Consider the following 21,449-nt stretch of genomic DNA (forward strand, 5'->3'; position numbering starts at 1 on the left):
CAATAGATGTATTCTGGAAAAGGGCTGCTACGACACCAGAACAGTCGAATTAAGGCATCCTTTGGTATTGACGGCATTCTTTGTTCTTTCAGTGGTACTATATCGAATGAAGCCCCTTCCTTCAAGTGCTCAGCTGTGTCTCTTGCCTACAGTGCCATCACTCAAATGACCGGCAGAAAGAGATATTTCGAAGGGGTATTCGGTCCAAATAATGTTCAAATCATAATTGACAACGGAGTAGTCGTCGTCTCGGGACAACTCGATTGTTCCATTGATGGCGCGACTCTAGTTTCTCGCAAGTGTTCACGGGCTCAGATCTAAGCTCCCAATGGTATGTATCATCGACGAGCGTACGGGCAATTTCAAATTCTGTATATAATGGAACTATAAACTTCCCTTCAAAACAAACGGAACATTTTCCCTCTCAGCCCGACATCTACGACTGTATACGTACGCGCTATTTTTCGATCATTAAGAACCATCTCTCCACAAACAAATTGGGAAAAGCAACTTCAAACATCATTCAAGCTTTGACAACATCCACCACCAACTTATGTGTTGAAAATGATGACGCGATGGATCTCACTCTCAAGCACGAGAATGAGCGACACGAGATTGAACTGTGCATTGCGTCTAAGCAGCTACATATGCCCTTTTATTTTATCAACCAGGTATCGAAATTCTCTAACCATAAATGATCGGCCCGGAGATTAACCCCCCAGCTTTTTTTACTCCCATGGGCACTACGACCCGAGCCGCCAGGTTTTACCGACATCAGTCAGTTCACAGCTGCCACGATAGCAACTTTGGTGTGCGTTGTATTTTCTTTCTCAATTAAGCTATTTTTAAACGCCCAGTACCGAAACCATCACATCCGCGAATTCATGATATTGTTGAAGTGAGGGCCCATTCCTGGAAGCAATATCGTTAAACATACAGCTGACCGACCATTTTGGCCTAGTGGATGCTATGAAGCTAGTAAGATGGGCTTTATTAACATGTCTGTTTTTGTTCTTTTCGCACCGCAAGACTCTCTACGACTTGCTTTGATTGGATGGAGCTTGAGCATCGCGGTCACAGTATGCTACATCGTCATGCTTTATCTCGCCGACGATAAATAGGACGATAATTATATGATTCGAGGTCAACGTACTGTAAGAGCAAGTTATGTAGTTGATCGACTTTCTTGTTAGTACACAATATGCCGGTTGAACTGACTAGTTGAAAGGCTAAGCAGTGTGCTGTTTGAGTGCACCCTATCCCAGTGGTGATTCTCCATATTGCATCAAACAAACAAATACATCCTAAATCTCGGCCGACGTATGCTTACGTTCTCCTGTTCACCAGCCTTCGTCGCCGATCTAATATCTCCTATGGAAGAGTGACTCTAGTTGCCCACCAGGGCTATTGATTCGAAGCAAGGGCACATGAAATTCTAATTTTCAGCTCTTGGCTGTTTGCTTCGTTCGTTCCAACAAATACCATCAGGCTCTTTCTACCGAGCATCCTAATTTAGAAAGCCTTCCACCTCACAAGCCAGTCTCGGGCATAGCAGTCCAAAATATTGTCTTGGACAATATTCAAGTAGCCACTGCGTAGAGTCACGCTATCTCTTTCAGCCTTGTCCGTCGCAAACACTTTCGTCCCGCTGTGATCAATGGAAGACTGGACACCATGCATCATCTCATGATGGATCAGTTTGACTGCCGGGTTGGTATGTTCTTCACCTCGTGCCTCACTCTCGCGGAGCAACTGAAGCCACTCTTCAAACGGCAAAACCTGAAATTGAAATCCGCTCCGTTGGAGGGCCGCCAGCAGCTCCGACCAAGAAAACACGCGCGAGTTACACACGTTGTAGATCGAGTCGTCAACATAGGCCATCCCGGCGATGTCGGACACGGTGCTTGGCAAAACGTCGCGCTCAGGCGCAGAGCATGACTCGGCCAACTCGAGCATTACTGTGGCCAACTTGTCCACAGGAAGCCACGAACAGGTCTGATGTAGTTCAGGCAGGGCGCGTAGGGTCAGTGCCGATCGGATCAGCAAAGGAATTACATCGGAGTCGTTCCATAGGCCTTTCTTCGAATGTCCCGAGACTTGACCAATTCTGAGAGAGTACGCTCTTGCGCCTGACCGGCGTGCAAGGCTGACCATCCTTTCTCCCACCAGCTTGGACTGACCGTAGCCCTTCTGCGCGCTGTTGAGATCAACTGCTTCCTCTTCGATCGTGGCCGAGGAGGCCCCCAGCGCCGTAGAGATGGAAGAGCAAAACAACATGACCGCAGGTTCAAGTCTTCGGACCGAAAGTGAAAATGTAATGAGGTTGTATAGTCCCCGGAGGTGTGGCTCGAAATGAGCGAGGGGGAGGTTAAAGTTGACTGGCCATGCAGCATGGATGATTAAAGATACAGAGTCTAGCATACGGTGAAAGGTCTTCCCCACTGGGTCCAGACAAAAGTCAGGCCGGTCCAGTGCGCCGTTTAGTGCCACAACCTTTGATGTCTGTTCTGGTGAAAGCAACAGGCCCCTTTCGAACAGACTGCCGCGCACCGCCTTTAACGGAGATGCCCTCCGTGTGAGACAGTAAACGGTCGACACCGAGTCATCGTTCAGCAATTCGAACAGCACGTGTGCACCCACTGACCCAGTAGCTCCTGTCAACAGCTTGGCTATGTCAGGTTGATGATTCGGTCTCAAAATTGCATGTACTTACCACCGTCCTTGTCCTCCGTGGAGTTTCCGGGCAAGGCAAGTGTTTCCGAAATGAGGAGTATTTCTTGACCAGCTTGTCCATCAGTAAGATACTGTCTTCGGCCGTCGAGAGGCTGTCTCCGCTCTGCAGCGCGCAGATGTAGAGGGCTAGCTGCGAGAGAGTGCCCATTTCAAACACCGAGTTTGGACTTGGAGAGTGGCAGGGTTCAAATCTGAACTGCTGCAGAATCAAGCGGCGGAGGTGCATTGCTTTTAGGCTGTCGACACCTTCGGAAAAGAGATCGGCATCCACACTCGAGATGGAGACCCCGAGTTCATCCCAGCACAGCTGAAGAAGGTGAGACTGCGTCTCGGCCAGGCCTAGTTGGAGGCCCCCTGGGTCGCGCTTCCGTGGTGTACAGGGTCTCGATCAACCCCGCATATTGCTGGTAGACCTGTGATCGTATCATAGAGCCTTTGTCTGTTCGGGGGAACGTTGCAGTGTGTGGCAGAATCGCCACCATGTCCCGTGAAATCTGAGCAAAGGCCTCTGCCTGGCAATTAGCCTCTTCAATGGACGGCCAGATAGCATCGAGGTAGTCCTCATCCGGCAGAGGATCAGACTCGGCTTCCTCCGAGCGCAAGACCAGAAGTCCCGGAGTGGCTTTGCCCACTCCCACCATCACCGCTTCGTGAACCAGCGGATGTTGCTTGACATGACCTTCCATAGAAAGTGGCAAGACTTTTTCGCCATTGACGAGGGTGACGCGGTCATCCAGTCTCGACATGTACTTCCAGCGCTCCGGAATCGTAGGATGAGGGGCGAATACGTCCTTAGAATGGAAAGACCCGGGTGGATCGTCTGAATTGGACGTGGTCAAAGCCGGATGACCGGCCAGGTAAACGCATTCATAGAGAGGTTCAGTTTCGCTGATGGATTTCATCCAAATATATGGTCGTACGCTATCAAAGAACTGCAGGTAGTTCCAACCGTGGTCGTCTTCGGAACGTGAGATCGAATCTGCCACAAGGCCTGCCTCGGTGCTGGCGCGGATGTCAGCACGGAAGATCAAACGCAAAAGGAAAAGAACTTACAGGCCGAATGAACCTCCAAAAGTGACACCTTCCCTGACCAGGCGATCGCCCAATTCGTCCGGGCAGGGAGCACCCCCGTACGTGACCAGCGTGCATTTCCGCAGCGCCGCAATGCCACGAGGATCATCCGCCAACAGCTGCAGCATGTACGGAACTGCAGCTATCAGCTCGGGCCAAGCTTGTTCCAAGGCGGTGAGCACGTGCTCCGCTGTCATTGGCAGTGCGGCATTCCACATGTATGCTGTCTTTCTCCTCCACATGGCCTGGAATGCGGTGGACAGCCCGTGCAGATGGTACCAGGGAAGAGGATTGAACGATGTGAGTCCAGGGCCTCTCAGAGGGTGTGTCATGAGCGCTCGATGGGTAAGGAACAGCGGTTTGAGGGTGCCAGTGGATCCTGAAGAATGCAGGATCACGGCGGTCTTGTCGGGGTTACGATCGCGGCGAAGGAAGAAGAACCTGGGCTTAGCTTTGGTGTCCAAAGAGCTTCGAGGTAGGGGACGGCAGCTCACCAGCTTCCGTTGCAATATGTTACCCACCGTCGAGCGGATGCTAGGGGTTTCCCCGTAAACAATTGTCGCGCATCCCGCCGTCTCTAACAGGGACACACACGCCTTACCCGACCATCTTGGCGAAAGCATGAGGACAATGTAGCCCAGTCGGCTCAGAGCAAAGAATGTCACGACCATGTCAAGATCTGACAAGGCAAGGAGCGCGACAACCGATTTGTTTCGTCTTGGCTGAGAAGAGCTGTCAGAATGTGTGAGGCCGGACGGCATCGGCAGACCTACCGTCTGGGAGCCAAGGTCCATAAGCATCGTCGCTGCTTGGTTGATCATGGTATTCAAGTCTTGACCGCTATAGTAGTCATAGGACGCGGCATGGCCCGCTGATCGGGGATAGGCAAGAATCGGGTGTTGGACGAGATCGGCAGCTCGCAAACGGATCAGGTCATCCAGAACCTGGATCTGTCCATATTCCTGAACCAGTTGGTCTGCGGTGTTGAAGAAATCGGCCTGTGATGTCGGACCGCTGGGTTGGATACCCATGGTGAGTGAGAGTTCGCAAGTCCTTAGGGGGATGTGAGAGACCTCGCAGCATCAATCTCGGAGGGAACAGAAGCACTATATAGGAGCACGGGAACAAGCCAATTTGAACATCTGGTGCTTGGGATGATAGAGACGGTTGTTGGTGAATTCAGTGTTGTAAGAGCCGTTGAAATCCAATTTGATCATCTGTTCGCAAAGAAAGATGTTTATCCCAACATCTAGTTATGGCACGATGGTTATTCCCTGGCACTCTCTGTTCATCCACCTTGTTTTATGGATTACGTGGTCTCTGGTTAATTACTGGCGGAATCTTGTCACCGCGTGATGTGGCAATGAACGCGCAGCGACGAAAGAGAGCAGACGCCTGCGAATGTGAATCTGCGTTCATATATTAAGTCGAAGTGTGTTCCAGGAATAAGATGCTAAGACGGAGAGGTAGCTTGTCTTGCTCGTCCATGAGGGTGGTTGATGTGGTGTTTACGGTTCTTAATATGTTATATTTCAACAGTGTGCTCGCTGGTCAAATTATCCCCACTCGAAGCACACTTCCTACGATAATCAATATCATTGGCTCGACTGGCCAATAAGTTGCAAGGAAATGACAAATGTATATTAAAATCAGACAAGTATTGACTTGTATAATATTGGACATAGCGATGGTATCTATCGATTTGTTTGCGATCTCTCTCGATTCCTTGTCGCGTCTTGTCATGCGGAGCTCTTTGACCCAAGCGGTAAAAAGGTGACTCTACCGATGTGGCTCAAATACTCCGTGCGCGCGAATGCAGTCTGCGGGCCAAGAACTCTGCATGCTGGAGCCAGCGGGCCTTAATTTCCCGCTTGAGGTGCTGAATCTTGATCTCGTCGAGCGTATGCTGAGCAATGAGCCGTTCTTTGTCTTCTCTGAGTTGCTGCGATCGATTCCTCCTTCCACGGCCCCTCTTTCTCTTGCACCTGCCTCGGCGGGGTCTCATGGTTGGTATGTCTGCCGAAGAATTGTCTCGGTCTGGCTTCGCCGTGAAACCCTCCTTCATAGATCTCTGTTGCCGTTGAGTCTAATGGGGAATATCAGCTGCACGCCCGGGGCAAGGAGCAAGGAATAGGAAGACCTACCGATTCCGGTATTGGTTCAGGAACAGCAATTATTTCAGTGCCCACCGCATAGGATGGGCTGATAGGATTTTCGAGAACATCGTTGGGAGTATGCAGCTCAACATTTGGCGTGGAGTCTGCCGTCATTGCTATCATAAGTTGTTTGGAGAACACAGAGGCTGAAAAGGTCCTTGTATTTGCGGGTTTAAAATAGTTGAGGGATAAGACGCAGATGGAAGTAATCACTGGTCAATGGGATAGAGCCCCTTCGCGGCCCTGTGATAGACTTCGCCAGATTGACCAAGCGGTCCGGGCCTGTTTTTGCGTAAACGGGCAATTCTGATGAGTAGGTTGAATAAACGGGGTGGGGATACACCTTTGTGACCCTTGAGCTCGGGAGCTACACCCCCAATAAACAGCATCGGAGGGGTAAATAACCGGATCCCGTTTTGAGAGTCCCAGCTTGACGCTGCTCATGAAAGGATGTGAGGGAAACATCTACTGCCGATTTGGTTTATTTGGTGGAGAAGAACAACGGACTCGGTCTCTGGACCGTTCATCTCCCGTGCTGTTACTTCCTGCCTGAGAGATTTAAACAGCACTTATCTGCTGTGCGGTTGTTTGTTTTGTAGTTATAGAGTCTTTTTCAGATCAACAGACGCATGTAGTGTTCTTGACATGCAGGTGTTTATTTGTTGTGGGGTGACAGGTCAATTGATTAGGTTCTAAACATTTGGATTGCACCGAACCAATCGACTTCCTAATTTTCTCGTTTAAACGCACATGCGGTTGGCTATTTTGAGGCCATCCATTTGTTGTGGGTCCATGGTTGGTGTTTGAGCCTTTGACGAAGTTTTGTTTACCCTAATCCCGGCATTTGTCTCTTAGTTCCGAGTGTCTACTGGACACAATCAAGCAACCATCGCGGCGTTCATCGAGATCGGCGGACTCCAGTGATTAAAACAGAAGGAATGGTAATGAACAACCATGGGATATGCATGTTTGACAGAATTGAACAGAACGCCCGCTTTGGGGTTTCTCATTTTGTCGTCGTTTACTCCCTGGCATTCCCTAGGCCCCTCAGGTACTGGTCAGCAAGAGTATCGTTCACGTTTATGACCTCGGACCGAGCAATTTCAACGCGCTGTGGTATAGTGTAATTCGCCTAGTCAGGTCCATAATTAACGATTGAAAGAACGGTCATCATCCGCTCTTCAAGGCCAATATTTGCGCGGGGTTGACGGTGTGTAATATAATGGGTGAAGACGTTCAAGCGATAAACAAGATGACAAGCTGCTATTACACATAATATTCAGTGTTTATGTTCAGTGTTTATGTTTAGAGGAGAAACTGTACATTTCTAGACAATACAAGAAAATGTGCATCTTCCAGCACGAATACACTGAACAGCTAGATTATGGGCAAGACGAATCTAAGTATAACGCATAGACTTGGACAGATCCTAGCTTCATCGAACGACTACGCGTTTGATTATTGATCCCCAGCACCACGAAGAGGTGTCTGTCCATTGCTGGAGGCAACTAGAGCATGAAGCAGAAAACCCAACGCTGTAAAGCTGTGGCCCTCTATGTGCTTCACGGTGAGTTACGGCGAGTCGCGGTAAGTCACGGCGAGCAGAAAACCCAACGCTGTAAAGCTGTGGCCCTCTGTGTGCTTCACGATGAGTCGCGGTGAGTCGCGGTAAGTCACTGTGAAGCAGAAAACCCAACGCTGTAAAGCTGTGGCCCTCTATGTGCTTCACGGTGAGTCACGGTGAGTCGCGGTAAGTCACTGTGAAGCAGAAAACCCAACGCTGTAAAGCTGTGGCCCTCTGTGTGCTTCACGGTGAGTCGCGGTGAGTCGCGGTAAGTCACTGTGAAGCAGAAAACCCAACGCTGTAAAGCTGTGGCCCTCTATGTGCTTCACGGTGAGTCACGGTGAGTCGCGGTAAGTCACTGTGAAGCAGAAAACCCAACGCTGTAAAGCTGTGGCCCTCTATGTGCTTCACGGTGAGTTACGGTGAGTCACGGTGAAGCAGAAAACCCAACGCTGTAAAGCTGTGGCCCTCTGTGTGCTTCACGGTGAGTCGCGGTGAGTCACGGTGAAGCAGAAAACCCAACGCTGTAAAGCTGTGGCCCTCTGTGTGCTTCACGGTGAGTCACGGCGAGTCGCGGTAAGTCACGGTGAAGCAGAAAACCCAACGCTGTAAAGCTGTGGCCCTCTGTGTGCTTCACGGTGAGTCGCGGTGAGTCACGGTGAAGCAGAAAACCCAACGCTGTAAAGCTGTGGCCCTCTGTGTGCTTCACGGTGAGTCGCGGTGAGTCACGGTGAAGCAGAAAACCCAACGCTGTAAAGCTGTGGCCCTCTGTGTGCTTCACGGTGAGTCACGGCGAGTCGCGGTAAGTCACGGTGAAGCAGAAAACCCAACGCTGTAAAGCTGTGGCCCTCTGTGTGCTTCACGGTGAGTCGCGGTGAGTCACGGTGAAGCAGAAAACCCAACGCTGTAAAGCTGTGGCCCTCTGTGTGCTTCACGGCGAGTCACGGCGAGTCGCGGTAAGTCACTGTGAAGCAGAAAACCGAACGCTGTAAAGCTGTGGCCCTCTGTGTGCTTCACGGTGAGTCACGGTGTGCGAACCATTTCTGAGACTCGGGGCAGGCTTGAGCTTTATATTTCCTTGTACGGTATTCAAAGAAAGCCACGTATGCAATTCCGCTCTTTAGTCATACACCGCTCGACAGATCTGCCAATGAAACTTTACCTCCCCAGCCTCCCCGACTCCATTCAGACACGTTGACTCGCCGACATTAGTAAGACTTATGACTCGGAATTAACCACGACACACTCGTCATCACGGATCCCCTTTTCACCATGGCCATCGTGGTACTCTCTTAGTGGACTTTTTGTCTGCGGGCAAAATTCATCAAAGTTGAATGACTCTAAGTATGGGAAATTAAGCAGTTTAGCGCAGTCCTTTTTTGGGGGTGCCGTGTGGGATTAAACAATAGCTTAATGCGGGGCTGGGAGGAGTGCTAGTGATACTCCAAAGGTGATCTGCAATTATCGGTCATGAGTGCGTTCAACTTTCAGTAATTGTGCATCCTAATCTACGCATGCAACTTTGGTGGAGTTTCTCAACCCCCTGCCCGCAGGGAGATTGGTGATTTCAATCTCAAGTTTTGATCGTCTACATTGCTCTGTTTTTCCCCGCACACCTTCAAGTTGTATTTCAACTGGAAGATCGGTGGGCTCAACCCACCGCAGCGACCACTCCCTTGTTCGTGGTTCATTTTTAGTCGAGTGTTTGCTACACGGGGCGCATGGGCATTTGTTAGTGGCGTGTCGGTCGCTTACTGGTAAATTTTGTGGTTTCTTAGTTTCAGGATGTTGTTGGCTACGTTTACAGTACAGCATGGAATACTACGTGTCTCAAATATCTGAAATGAAAAGTATGTTCAAGGTCAGGGTAATTGAACAGACCGTTCTAGGGAATAATCATTAGACAGGGCGAAAAAATGGGGGTCTCGTTCAGAATATATATTGTCCGCTTGTATATATTTTGCCCTCCGACACATATGTTGTAATTCACTTACAACATATTTATTTACCCTTTTTATTGATATTTCAATACGAGAAATATACCGTTATCATAAGAATAATATTTCTTATTAATTCCCCGCTCGTTATATGAGTAGTTGTTGGAATAAGGTGACTGTGATAGACGGAAAATGGTGGGATAGATTTGAAGTAGTTGAACCCCCCTAATTGGGAAGCTTACATAAGCCAATTGGCTAAGTTACTGCGGGTGCCCTTTGCCTCTTGGCGCTCAGCCATGGTCGCTTCCCCTTTCCCGTGGCGAAATCTAAGCACAGCTTCGCCAGTCTATATTTTCTTGCCCGTCGCCTCTTACACTTTCATCATGCTAGGTCTTGTGTCACTATGTGTCTATTCTTGTTTATTCTACCGGTAGCGTGGAAAGCGTTGTTTGACTTGCCTGTTTCGTCAACACCCAAATAGTCTTTGTGTTTAATCCTTCATCAAAGTCATGCCTTTCTGCAACCAGTGTCTTTGCATTATAGTTTTGCCCAGTCAATCACATCATCTCCTTGCGGCCCGCAATTATTGCCTGCGTTTTATATGCTTATTATCCCGCGAGTGAAAAAGACATTCCTTGTATCATATCTGGCCCCAGGTTATAGTATGGTACGCTCTTGGTCGCTCCTAGGGATCAAGACTCGTAGTGTCAAGGATATGCATGAAGCAATACGGAACGGATGGAGATATGATCTGCACGGGACCCACGTGGTGTACATGAGTTCCCCTGAACGCGAGGAAGCCACCTTTCTTTTGCTTCCTCGCGCTACGTCTTGTATCTAGGTCAACTATAGTTGTTCTTAATATTGATTGTTCATCTGAATCACTATCCACCTCTACGTATACGTGAGACCCTCACTTGAAGATTTAAAATTCCCAGGAGCAAGAAGAACAAACTCGCTTGTTCCTAGGATACTCCGATGGGTTAAGTCCTGGAAAATTTAGCTACTTGAACATGGGAGCCCATTGTTGGAACCTCCCTCCTGCTCTAACGTAGGAGCTTGGTCAGTTAGACTCCAATGTTGGTCACGGTCCCATAATGAAAGAATACAACCTCTCTCCACAGCAGCTGGTTGGGAAGGCTCTACTGAGCTCAGTTCACCAGCCTCAGCAATTTATGACCTAAATACACGCCAGGCCTGCAACAAGATCCAATCTTTCACATTTGGACAGTTGACCATGCTGTTTGTTCTTGGCTCTGGAGAAATTCCAATCCAAATATTTTCTTGCAATTAAATAGATAGTTGACTTCTGGGTAAATGGGAAAACGGTCAATACATACAAGTAAAAGAGATTTTTACCTCCCACTACCAAACTTGACTATTCGCATATTGCACTTTTTGTTCAACTATGCCGCTGGACGCGCCTGTGGTTATTCTTTCCGATCAGTAAACACTCCCAATCTTGATGTTGAAATGGCCGCTTCCGATGCACGCAAACAAGTACCATTATGGCTGCAAAAGAAAATAACCACCTGTCCGACACTAGATACGCCCTGCCCGTGTAAAGTGATGAAGTGGGTAGATGGCTTTGGCCGTGTATTGATTGATGCCCAAGGATGTATGAGGGCATACAATCAATCAGCGTGCATATATTATTTGGGACAAGAAACCGCTCATGGTTAATTTAATCCCACGCACTGTTGATCTCGAAACAACACAATATAATAAATTGGTCAAAATGTGCACGGCACCATCGCATGCTTTGCCACTTCAAATTTGTGCGAAGCTAACATATCGTTGATTTGTCCATGATTAGTATTCCCCAAAGGCCAATTCATGAGAGGTGTTTAAAACGATCGGCGGATGACGAGTGGGGGAGTGGATCCATTCCTGAACTCAATTCTACGTATCTTTTACACCGGCTGTCCAGGGTAGCAATTGACCGGGCGGTGGGATAAAAATAAAAATCATCCAGTTACACACTGCTGTGTTGACCAATCTCATTTTTGCCCATCATCACAGATCAGGAACTGAATATTTTTTTGTCTCGTGGTAGCCCCCACAATTGAAAGATATCATAGCCAGCAGTTGTTGTTAGTATTACAAATTCATCTGTTCCATTCTACACGAGTGGGAAAACCCCTTTCTAAAGAAGTTCGAGTTGTCCAATTGCCTTGACCAGTTACCTGAATATGGAACACCAATGACACAAGTTGTTGAAGGGAAATTCGTCGCCTGTTTTTGCACTACCTACTGAATTAACGGTGGAGATGGCCAGGTTGTCAAGAGGAGAAATGATCGTCTAAATATTTGCGACGGTTGTTGACAGCGCAAGTGGAAATGCGGCGGCAAGAAGTCAACGTGCACTCGGTGTGAATGTCTGGACCTAGCAGCATTCGTTTATTCCGAGACTCCAAATTGTCACTAAATTGTTGGGTGAATGGGCCAACTGATCTCGTTCAGCCCTTTCAATTTTTTACCGGGCCGCGTTCAAGAAGTTACTTTTGTTCAGATGATCTTAGCGGGCGGTTGTTTTAATAGAAGCCACCTAAGCTACATGGGTAATAACCCCCAGTTGACAGAATACACAGCGATAAAATCAGGACAACAGCACGGCTATCCTCTACCCTGGTCGAAAATGTGGCAGGGAAGCCGGAATACATAATTTTCCGGTAGGAAAATGAGCAAGGCTTGAATTACACAATGTTATTGTATAGTAAATCATGGGTAATTTAATGCCCTACCTTATGTAATAGCGATGTTTGATGGCAATTTGGACGTCTAAATTAAAGCAAGACAGAGACTGACTGATGGTCCTATAGTAGTAAACGGGCAACCAATTAGTGGCAGGGAATGGCGTGTAGATTCGATGACATGAACAATCAGCTCCGGGGTTTGAAATACACGGTTTTCTGTATTTACTCCTTTTACGCACCAAATGCTCCGAGGGTCTTAGAAGATGACCACATGTCCCTCTTGGCCAAAGTAGCCAATTTTTCAGCGTGTATGTTCTTGTTAAAGCCTATTAAAACTTTGAGGCCGGTTATTCAGTTCAGCCATTCGCCTCGTATCCGGTACAACTTTCTTTTGCAGCTTCAGTAAACACACTAGATCACATGCAGATGTTGAGCACTTGCGATGGCAAATTGAGGGTGGTGATCTGGGGTGACCGTTTGGTTTATTTGCTCATTTTACCTCCAGAGTATTTGCGCCCTCCATCTAAACAAGTATGGTACTAGACTCCTCAGCGGCACCTTCTGCCTGGGGGGAATGATTTACACTCCTTTCAACGGTGATGATACCTACCGGCCTGAATTTTGCCTGATCTCTTGGAACGGACTCCCTCGTATGCCCCTATCCCGGGTTACTTGATCCGTGAATGGACGCCATCGGTAATTTGCCCTTCACCTAATCCCGAGGGCATACTTGTTGAACATCCTCCCGCATTCCATCGACAATTATCCGATAAACTGGATGTTCATACTGCAGTTGAACATGAAGGCGGGAGTACATGGATAATCTCAAAGTTGTATTCACTACCAGGTTAAGTGGAAAGTCATTCTCAATAATCAGGTTGTTAGGAAGGACACAGAACAAGACCTGACTCAGCCACCAAGATCTTACTGGCAGCAGTTGAAAGAGAAAGCTGGACGTCTTCTACATCGGAAAATGGCCTGTTTGGGGCTGAGCTATTCGACATTTACTGAAATATTTCAAGACGGCGCCCATACATGGGCACTTTTGCATCGCTAAGTTACGCGTTCCAGCTTGACAAGGTCGTCACTCCTGAGAGAGCGTGCTTTAATCGCTTGTGAGATTTCCAATAAGGTCCGAGCCGCTCAATATTGAATTTTCTTTGGACTGCCGATCAGACGTCGGATTTCCTTTGTGATGACCCGTCCATTGCTATCACAGGCACCAGTCACTTCGGTATTCACGCAATTTGAGATAGGAAGCTTGTCTCCGTGGCAAAGGGGACGGGGCTGGTTTTGCACCCGTCTGTTGATGTAGGGGACACCAACGAACCTGGACAAGTGGCGGTTGATTTTGCCTGTGATATAAACTTGTTGTGGTCCCTCTCAATACACATTTTGGAGACTGTCGAGGTATGAAACTTAATCTATTTCAAAATCATAATGAACTAAAAGAAAGAGGTGATGAGAGCCTAAAATTAAAGTCATGATCTAAGAAGACATAAAGTTGAACGGGCCACAGGCCAAAGCCTGTAGAGTGGCAGCATTTCTCAGTAGTGGTCCTTCTATTTGCCCATCTTGCGGAACATCCACTTGAGACCTGAGTGGCTCATCTATTCGCTGCGCTCCCTCATCGATGAGTAATTGAATAATTTTTTCATCACATCCATTGTGATCAGCCCAGTTGAGCACAGTATTCCCCTCCCGGTCTTGAGGTTCATTAATCTGGACCTTGACTCCCACGACAGCCAGAATAACCTTGACCATCTCAATATTTGGTGGTTGAGACCGTACTGCAATCATCAATGGCGCCCGTGCATATTCATGGTTGATATCGACTCCCGGGACAGCAAGAAGTAATCTGACAACCCATACACTTCCAGATTTCACAGCATCTGGTATGGCCACCATGGCCTTATAACCGGGGCTGTGATTTTGTTCCTTTCGTGAGCATACCCGTGTCTCAACCTTCCCATCCCCTCTTTCCACCCTGTCTGTAACTTGGGAATAGTGATGCATCATCTCATCCGACAAAATCTGGGTCATTTCCGCATGACCATTCTTCGCTGCACATTGGAGAGGGTTCCCCCGTGACTCCGGACATGTCCCTCGCTCTATGAGCAGGCGGGCAATCGACAAATGACCTTTTTCCGCAGCGCACGCAAGGGGGTGTCGATTCTGAATCAGACCAGAGATACTCGTACAATCTATATTCGCATTATATTCAAGTAGGGTCCTAACCAACTCATCATGCCCATTCCATGCCGCGAGTGACAAAGGGAGGCGGATTCCCCTGACTGAAGATAGATGCTCGCCACGCTCCTGCAAGCCGATCAGGTAATTTGATTTCACCATCGCTCGCTGTTTCTCACTCACATGGCCATCTGGGCTTGCGCCATTGTGAAGAAGCAAGCGAACCATGGCAATCGAGCCAAAACCCCTGGCGGTAGCCCAGTATAGGGCACTTCGATAACATAGTCCAGAGAATCGATGTTGGCACCGTTTTCAAGAAGCAATTGTATGACAGAAATGGTACACACACACACACAATTCATTAACGCCCGGCGGCTGAACCGAAAGGGCAACTATCACTGATCTAAATATACATGCTTTAGCTAATACTGTGCCTCCTTGGAGCCCATACCAGATTTCTTTCAGTTTATGTCATCTCGGCTTTCAATCTCATAGCTGGTCCCTGTGGGTTAGTATCGTTTAGTAGACTAGCTTGAAGACGCTTCTTCAAGTGTTCAACATCCTATCCTCGGCAGTTGAAGCGCGTCTACCGTCTGTCACAAGGTGTTGGGGGTTAGTAAGAAGAGCTATTCTATCACTTCGTCGGCAGGGTCAAGTGGCGTCAAGTCGGCCCGTGGCGATGGCAAACCGTATCGAGGCTCGCACTGCTTCCAAATCGGGCGTCCAGTCCCGGTCATCGGAGGGTGACTTTCCACCCAGAAAGAAGGACATGTTACTTCGATGAATGTGGGTACATTGCAGCATTTGCGTCCGGTGTGCGGCCCACTTCCGACATCGAAACAGGAAATGGTCCACGGTCTCTCTTGCCTGTCCACATGCACATTGATCTGTCTCGGCGGCGTTGATTCGAAAGAGATATCCATTGAGTCTTGCCATGCCCCAGAAATGGTACAGTGATACTCGAAATCAGCTTTACCGTCAATCTCTCTCTTTGTTCCCCAGGCCCCACCCAAACCGCACTAGTCTAGATTAGGGTATCTTTCCGCCAGCCTGATGTACCTTCGACGAGCTCGCGTAAATTACAGTAAAATTACCTCTTTTAACTACGACAGTGCAATATGATCTCAAAACTGCGGCTTGAAGTCCGCAGTAATTCTGAAAATTTCGTTTCAAAAGATCTTTTAGAAATCAATGAAATGAAACGCGGCCGGCACATGGGTACACCACAAACAATTAAAGTGGTTCTTCATCAAAAAATGCAGCAAAAACGCCCCGTATGTACATTTGCTCCCGCATTCGCGTAGCGAACGTGGGAAAACCCCCAAGGAAAAAACCACGCCAGAGCAGACTAACTCTCAATCACCCTATCCAGCTAAATCACGGAGGCTTTGCTCTAGAGCAGCTTGAAGCCTGCGAGCATCCGAACGAAGGTGGCAAATTTGCGGAGACTCAATCGCCAAGTTGATAAGCTCCTCTTCCGAATACAAGCTAACCGTCATAGGACTAAATGCATCAGCCAACCGGGCTAGGATATGTCGCTCAATGACTTGTCGACAGACATTATCCACGAATGTTTTACGTGCAACCTAGTAGATGAATGGTCAGTGCGATTTCCACTCAAAAACGCCGAAAACTGACCTTGTAATAAGCAGTCAAGTCGGACTTTGCTTCAGAACATGCTTGCTCCTTCATATCGACGATGACACGCTTTTTGAGGGATGACAACAATCTAACACAGTCTTCTTCTGTGTCCCGCAAGTGGAGAGTACCGTCCCAATCATTGTGGATCGCATCACGCACAGAATCCTCAATGAGGCTCTTCGAGGCTTCGTTTCTCGCTTTCTGGATATTGTCCGTATAATAATGATTGTACGTGATTGGCTGTCGAGTCTCGTCTTGAAGTATTCTTTCTAGTTCGTGTTCCGCTGCTTCAACATTGGCCTCCAACGTGGTGCTCACTAGGCGACCAATATTTTCACGAACCTTCCCATCTTTGATAGCGTAAGCCAGCGCGGCATTTACAAACTGAAAAACGATCTTGGAGACCACAAAGATATGTTCTCGAGCAATTTCAGCCCATCGCAAAGATTGCACATGGAATAACTCCGCCAGGAGAGCTTGGTTGTAGTTGCCCGGTAACTCCTGGCCCCTCGTTTGATCATATACCTGCATTGATTAGATATGATTCAAAGGTATCCGGAAGCATAAAAACATACCTGTCGAATCCAGTCAAGCATCCCTTCTTTTGTCACGAAATGTTGTCCACCTTTGTCTTTGCCGACGTCTGGGTGGTCCGATGAGACGATTTTTCGATTTTCGCCATGCTGCCTCATATCGTCAGAGAACTTTTCATTTTCTATATGAATAGCAGCACGGAGTCGAGCTGAGAGTCGCCCGTCTCGTATTTCAAAGAAGCTTGCATCACGGCCGCCATATGATCCATCAACGCCAGCTTGAATGACATTGTAGTAATTAGTGGTGATCTTTGTCAGGAACATGCGTATCTGGTTTGGAGACTTCCGTTCCGCTCCAAGCTCATCGAGCTCTTCGTTTTTCTCCCGGAGAAGACGTCGTATATCGTCACGGACTTTGGGTAGCTCGCGCTCGATGTGGCTGTCAAGAATTTCTTCCAGAAAACATCGCAGCTTGTCGACTCCAACTCGAGAAGGATCCAGCCCCTGTTTCTTCCAAACCTCGGTAGAAAAATACGCCAGTTCTGTCTTGCGTCGCTCTTCTGTGGTCATGCCTGCCTTCAGCTCCGTCGGGCTGGGGTTCTTCAGGATAAAAAACCCAAGGGTGAGTTTGGTGCGGTCGCAGTTCTTAGCAAGCCGAGCGATACGTGCCTCCGTGCCAGCGTTGATGAGATCTGGCTTGGTAATAATTCCGACGGTCCGGATACCATCTTCATCAAAACGTCTCGCACGCTGGATGATGCCCTGCGTGTCAACATCGCTAGTTGCCGGTATGACTGCAAGAATTATGGTCCGAGAGTGTTGCAGGTAAGAGTCCACCATCTTCTCGACAATCTTCACATCTTCTTCAGACTGAGCGACTGATATGAGCCCAGGGAGATCCACGATGGTAAGGTGAAGGCCTGTATCGCCAACGAGCTCAAGCCTAAGAACATCGGCTGCGAATGCCGGACCCTCAGCCTGTGCATCAATGCCACGCACCCCCATGAGCTTCGCCGCCTGCTCGATGATATTTGGCAGCTCGGCAAAGTCGTGGAAAACTTGGTGATAAGCACTCAAGAGACGTTTTTCTTCTTCACTTCTGGAAGAATGAGGTATAATAGTTGCCGTGGTTTTGATATCTGTGGATTCATGTCGAAGGATGATTTCTGTTGCGAATCGAGTGCAAAGCCCATCCTGTCGAGGAAATGGTATGCCGCTAATTCCTTCAAGGACCGAACTTTTCCCTGCGGATTGGTCTCCACAAACTACCAATTGTGGTAGCGCTATGTGGTCGCCAACGCCATTCGCGCGGATTCGGTCGATTTGATTAAGGCGCCTGGATGTTTTGGATGACTGGAGACTGAGCTTTCTTTGTGTGTAAGAATAGTCATGCCCAAGAGGTGGCTTGTCTGGAGGCAGTACAGCCATTTCGGAAGATTTCAAATCGCTCACTGTCATTGGTAACTAGTCAAAAAAATGGATCAGCTTGGGTTCAGTGTTCCCTGAGGCTTCGTCCCATTTATACTTCTGTTTTTACTGTTCTCGGCAACACCGAAAGCTCAGTCTCCAGTCGTCCAAAACATCCAGGCGCCTTAATCAAATTGACCGAATCTGCGAGAATGTGACTGACAACTGCAGGGCGAACGAGGAATGAGAAACTAAACATGCGACATATAAACTTATTGGGCGGCTATCCAACTATGATCGCCGCTTAATTCCCCTTACTCTTGCGAGCGTGTCGTAAATGGCCAGGGTCGTTGCATACGCAATGTATATGCAAGGGATGGAATCCTCGTTGGCTTTGATGGCTAGTACTTGGGTAACAAGACCTCAACATTTCGCTCTTTCTGAAGGCCTAATTTATTGTGATTCGTAGTATAAGTCTAGCCGTGATTTGTACGGTGTCATCCCAATCTGGCTAGCGACAAGGCCAAAGAAACGAGCGAAGATGGCATTCCAAGTTCGTACTGCACGATCGGTGTATTATGTCATCAGCATGTTAGTTAAGGTTAGTAAGTAACGAACATCAGCAGGACGCTGGAGCCCGTAAGGAGATTGATGTACAGTACTATATATGTAGCTCACAAAGAAACCTCTCATTTGCACCGTTCGTATCGTGACGGGTGGTAGATGAGTTACAAGAATATGCCAAAATGAATAGAGGTAATTTACTGTAATTTACGCGAGCTCGTCGAAGGTACATCAGGCTGGCGGAAAGATACCCTAATCAAGACTAGTGCGGTTTGGTTGGGGCCTGGGGAACAAAGAGAGAGATTGACGGTAAAGCTGATTTCGAATATCACTGTACTGTCTTCCAAAGATGGCATTCCAGTCGCCGCCGGTTCAAGTTCTAAGCCTAATTTGTCCTGTGGGCCTCGCACTGCCTAGATCAGTGGCGACTGCCTAAAAGCTCGGTCCTTTGAATTCGGATTGACACGGTTTGTCTCCAGTAATGATCTGACGATATTGAGGTGTGCCCCTTGTGCGGCATATGACAACGGTGTTCGTCGGTATGGGTCAATGTTATCTGGATCAACTCCTTCCATAGACAGGAGAGTTTTCACAACACTTATCTGTCCCGCTGCGCGGACAGTGAAAGCGCATCGTTCATATGTGGCAATAATATTTCTAATCCGAGATGGCCATTAGCCTCCAGGAAAAATTGCACAACCTGGTTGTGACCATTCTTCGCTGTCCAGTAAAGAGTTTGTGCCTCATTATCCCGGTAGCTCTGGCGATAAAGCTCAGGCATGACCAAACCATAAAGACCGTGACATGTTTGTGCGAGATGAGCGACGTCGCCTTTTGATGGCGTGTATTTGATAATGACCAGAATTAGCTCCGGGTGATGATCGAATGAAGGCATAGTTAGAATGTTGTCAGAGCGTGTAAATTGGCGTCAGAAGGATATAGCTGGACTTTGCAAATGGCGGGGAACTTGAATGGACTGAGAGAACCGGTGGAGAAGCAAACAAAAAAAATCCAACAAGATTCGGGTAAATTGAATTCTAGTGACATTTCATTTGGTCACCGAGCCTTTCTTGGTGTCTTGAAAGGGGCTTCAATCTCATGTACTAAGTGAACGGGTAAGCCACGGTTTGGACGGCTTGGACGGTTGAGTGTATACAAGCATTACACCGTTTTGTCCACTTGAGACCTTTTCTAAAATTAACTATTGCTCAGCAGGCTTCCACCGCCACCCCATACTCGCTACCCGCGCCGCAAAGAGAATCCCACACCCTAGAAGCAAACATGTGCCACCCCACACCTGTGCCCCAATATAGTTCCCGTCCCCGACCTGAATCAACCTGCCCGCCAACGGAGGTCCGGTCAAGCATGGGATGCTGATAATGGTAAATACCATACCAATTCTGGTGCCGCTTTTACTCAAATCTTGTGTCAGACTAGCGAGAGTCGAGGGAAAGAGACCCTGAATGCTGGCACCAAAGAATCCAAGGAAAACAATCCAGACTATATCAGATGCGAGGGATTGCACCGAGTGCCATATGTAGACACTTAAACCAGCAAGGAAGATGACCGGAATGAGTACCGTAATAGCACCGAAGTAGCGATCTGCAAGCAGGGCTGGAATGATGCGACCTGGGATTCCAACGGCGTTGAAGATAAGAAGAATGCTATACGATGTTGCTTGTGATACATGTAGGTTATCTAGGGCGTATGGACGAACCTATTGGCCGTTATCGGCATGGAACCCCAAGGGGAGAGAAAGTCTTCATATTAGGGCAAAGGTCAACTCTCATAGTAATACGCAAAGTATGTCGCCCAGAGCGTGAAGAACATTACTGACGGTAAATAGTAGATATGGTAGCTCCCCGAAGGCTGCCAATTCGACTATTCTGCCCGTCTTGTGTGGTGGGAGTCGCGTTCGGGTGGTGGACAGCACGATCGCTGCATTTACCAGCACCACGAAGCCCATAACCCGAACAGTCCAGGGAAAGCCGATTCGAGGCAGTAGCCTCTCTGCGATGACAGGGAAGACAATTCCCCCGGTTGCAGCACCGCTTGCAGCTGTGGAGGTGGCGATTGTCCGCTTTGTGGTGAAGTATGTTGACACTGACGCAATTGTTGGGCAGAAGATGAGGCCATTGCCCAGGCCCTGACACACACCCTGGGCTAGAAACACCTGCCAGTACTTTGTGCAGAGGCTCGTCACGAACACGGCCACTATCTGCATTGCACATCCGATCCACAAAACTGGCCGGTAATACCCGGTATCAAATGCCCGCCCTGAGACTGAGCCGATAAAAAAGATGAGGAACACCTGGACACTACCAACCCAAGAGATGGTGGAGGCAGGCAGGGAGAGCGATGAGGCGTAGTAGGCCTGGAAGATGCCGAAGCTGTTGGCATAGCCCCAGGTATTAAACACGACAAGGTGGCCCGCGAGGACTTGCAGCCAGGCCACAGGGCCGCCATTTGGTGGTGGGTGGTTGGACTTTGGCGCATCATGTCTCTGTTCTGTAAAAGTGTGTAATTTAGGCCCTATGGCGGCGGTATATGCATACGCTTCTTCTGGAAGAGAACAACAGGCTCGAGAGGCCGCTCTGTGCATTTCGATTTCGGATTCTGTGCTGGCCATCCCGACCGCTGACATCACAAAAATGGGAAGGGATAGGAGTAGTAAGGGAAGACAAACAGTAGACTCGGTCCGCTTATTGAACGGCACTGGAGGAACAGGGATGGTTCGATCTTCTTCGCATCTAGCACTTCACTTAGGAGTCCCAGCACCTCGGTTCCACTGGTCGAACACTGAGATCACAAGAGATAGACCAACTGTCGACCAACTGAGACCCTGGTCGACAGTTGGTCAAACCTTCCTAGCCGTGCCGCCCAGGTCGACTAGGGCTCCGGGACAGAATTCTTTCTCCTTTCATCCCCGTATGCAGCGCCCTAAAACCCCTCGATCC

At 48.5% G+C, this 21,449-nt stretch overlaps 5 protein-coding genes across 5 annotated transcripts; all 5 read right to left on the bottom strand.

Annotated features, from left to right (window-relative positions):
* Window positions 1-1,512: 1,512 nt before the first annotated feature.
* On the bottom strand, window positions 1,513-4,856 carry N7446_012345 (uncharacterized protein; the record flags this gene model as incomplete). Its single annotated transcript, XM_058521087.1, has 4 exons — window positions 1,513-2,664; window positions 2,714-3,097; window positions 3,147-3,735; window positions 3,787-4,856. Coding segments are annotated over 4 exons (3,195 nt in total), but the record flags the coding sequence as incomplete, so codon positions are not given.
* Window positions 4,857-5,596: 740 nt separating this feature from the next.
* Window positions 5,597-6,074, bottom strand: N7446_012346 (uncharacterized protein; the record flags this gene model as incomplete). The annotated part of the gene is made up of 2 exons (XM_058521088.1): window positions 5,597-5,875; window positions 5,949-6,074. The coding sequence occupies 2 exons, from the start codon at window positions 6,072-6,074 to the stop codon at window positions 5,597-5,599; spliced, it is 405 nt and encodes a 134-aa protein (XP_058366454.1).
* Window positions 6,075-13,645: 7,571 nt separating this feature from the next.
* Window positions 13,646-14,200, bottom strand: N7446_012347 (uncharacterized protein; the record flags this gene model as incomplete). The annotated part of the gene is made up of 1 exon (XM_058521089.1): window positions 13,646-14,200. One exon carries the CDS (start codon window positions 14,198-14,200, stop codon window positions 13,646-13,648), a length of 555 nt encoding a protein of 184 aa, XP_058366455.1.
* A 4,890-nt stretch (window positions 14,201-19,090) lies between these two features.
* N7446_012348 (uncharacterized protein) lies at window positions 19,091-19,387 on the bottom strand (the record flags this gene model as incomplete). The annotated part of the gene is made up of 1 exon (XM_058521090.1): window positions 19,091-19,387. The coding sequence occupies one exon, from the start codon at window positions 19,385-19,387 to the stop codon at window positions 19,091-19,093; it is 297 nt and encodes a 98-aa protein (XP_058366456.1).
* A 306-nt stretch (window positions 19,388-19,693) lies between these two features.
* N7446_012349 (Short-chain dehydrogenase/reductase SDR) lies at window positions 19,694-21,136 on the bottom strand (the record flags this gene model as incomplete). The annotated part of the gene is made up of 2 exons (XM_058521091.1): window positions 19,694-20,209; window positions 20,291-21,136. The coding sequence occupies 2 exons, from the start codon at window positions 21,134-21,136 to the stop codon at window positions 19,694-19,696; spliced, it is 1,362 nt and encodes a 453-aa protein (XP_058366457.1).
* Between the last annotated feature and the right edge of the window lie 313 nt (window positions 21,137-21,449).

Source organism: Penicillium canescens (assembly GCF_028828765.1).
Source record: "Penicillium canescens strain IBT 15451 chromosome Unknown utg000010l_segment0_segment0, whole genome shotgun sequence".
Lineage (NCBI taxonomy): Eukaryota > Fungi > Ascomycota > Eurotiomycetes > Eurotiales > Aspergillaceae > Penicillium > Penicillium canescens.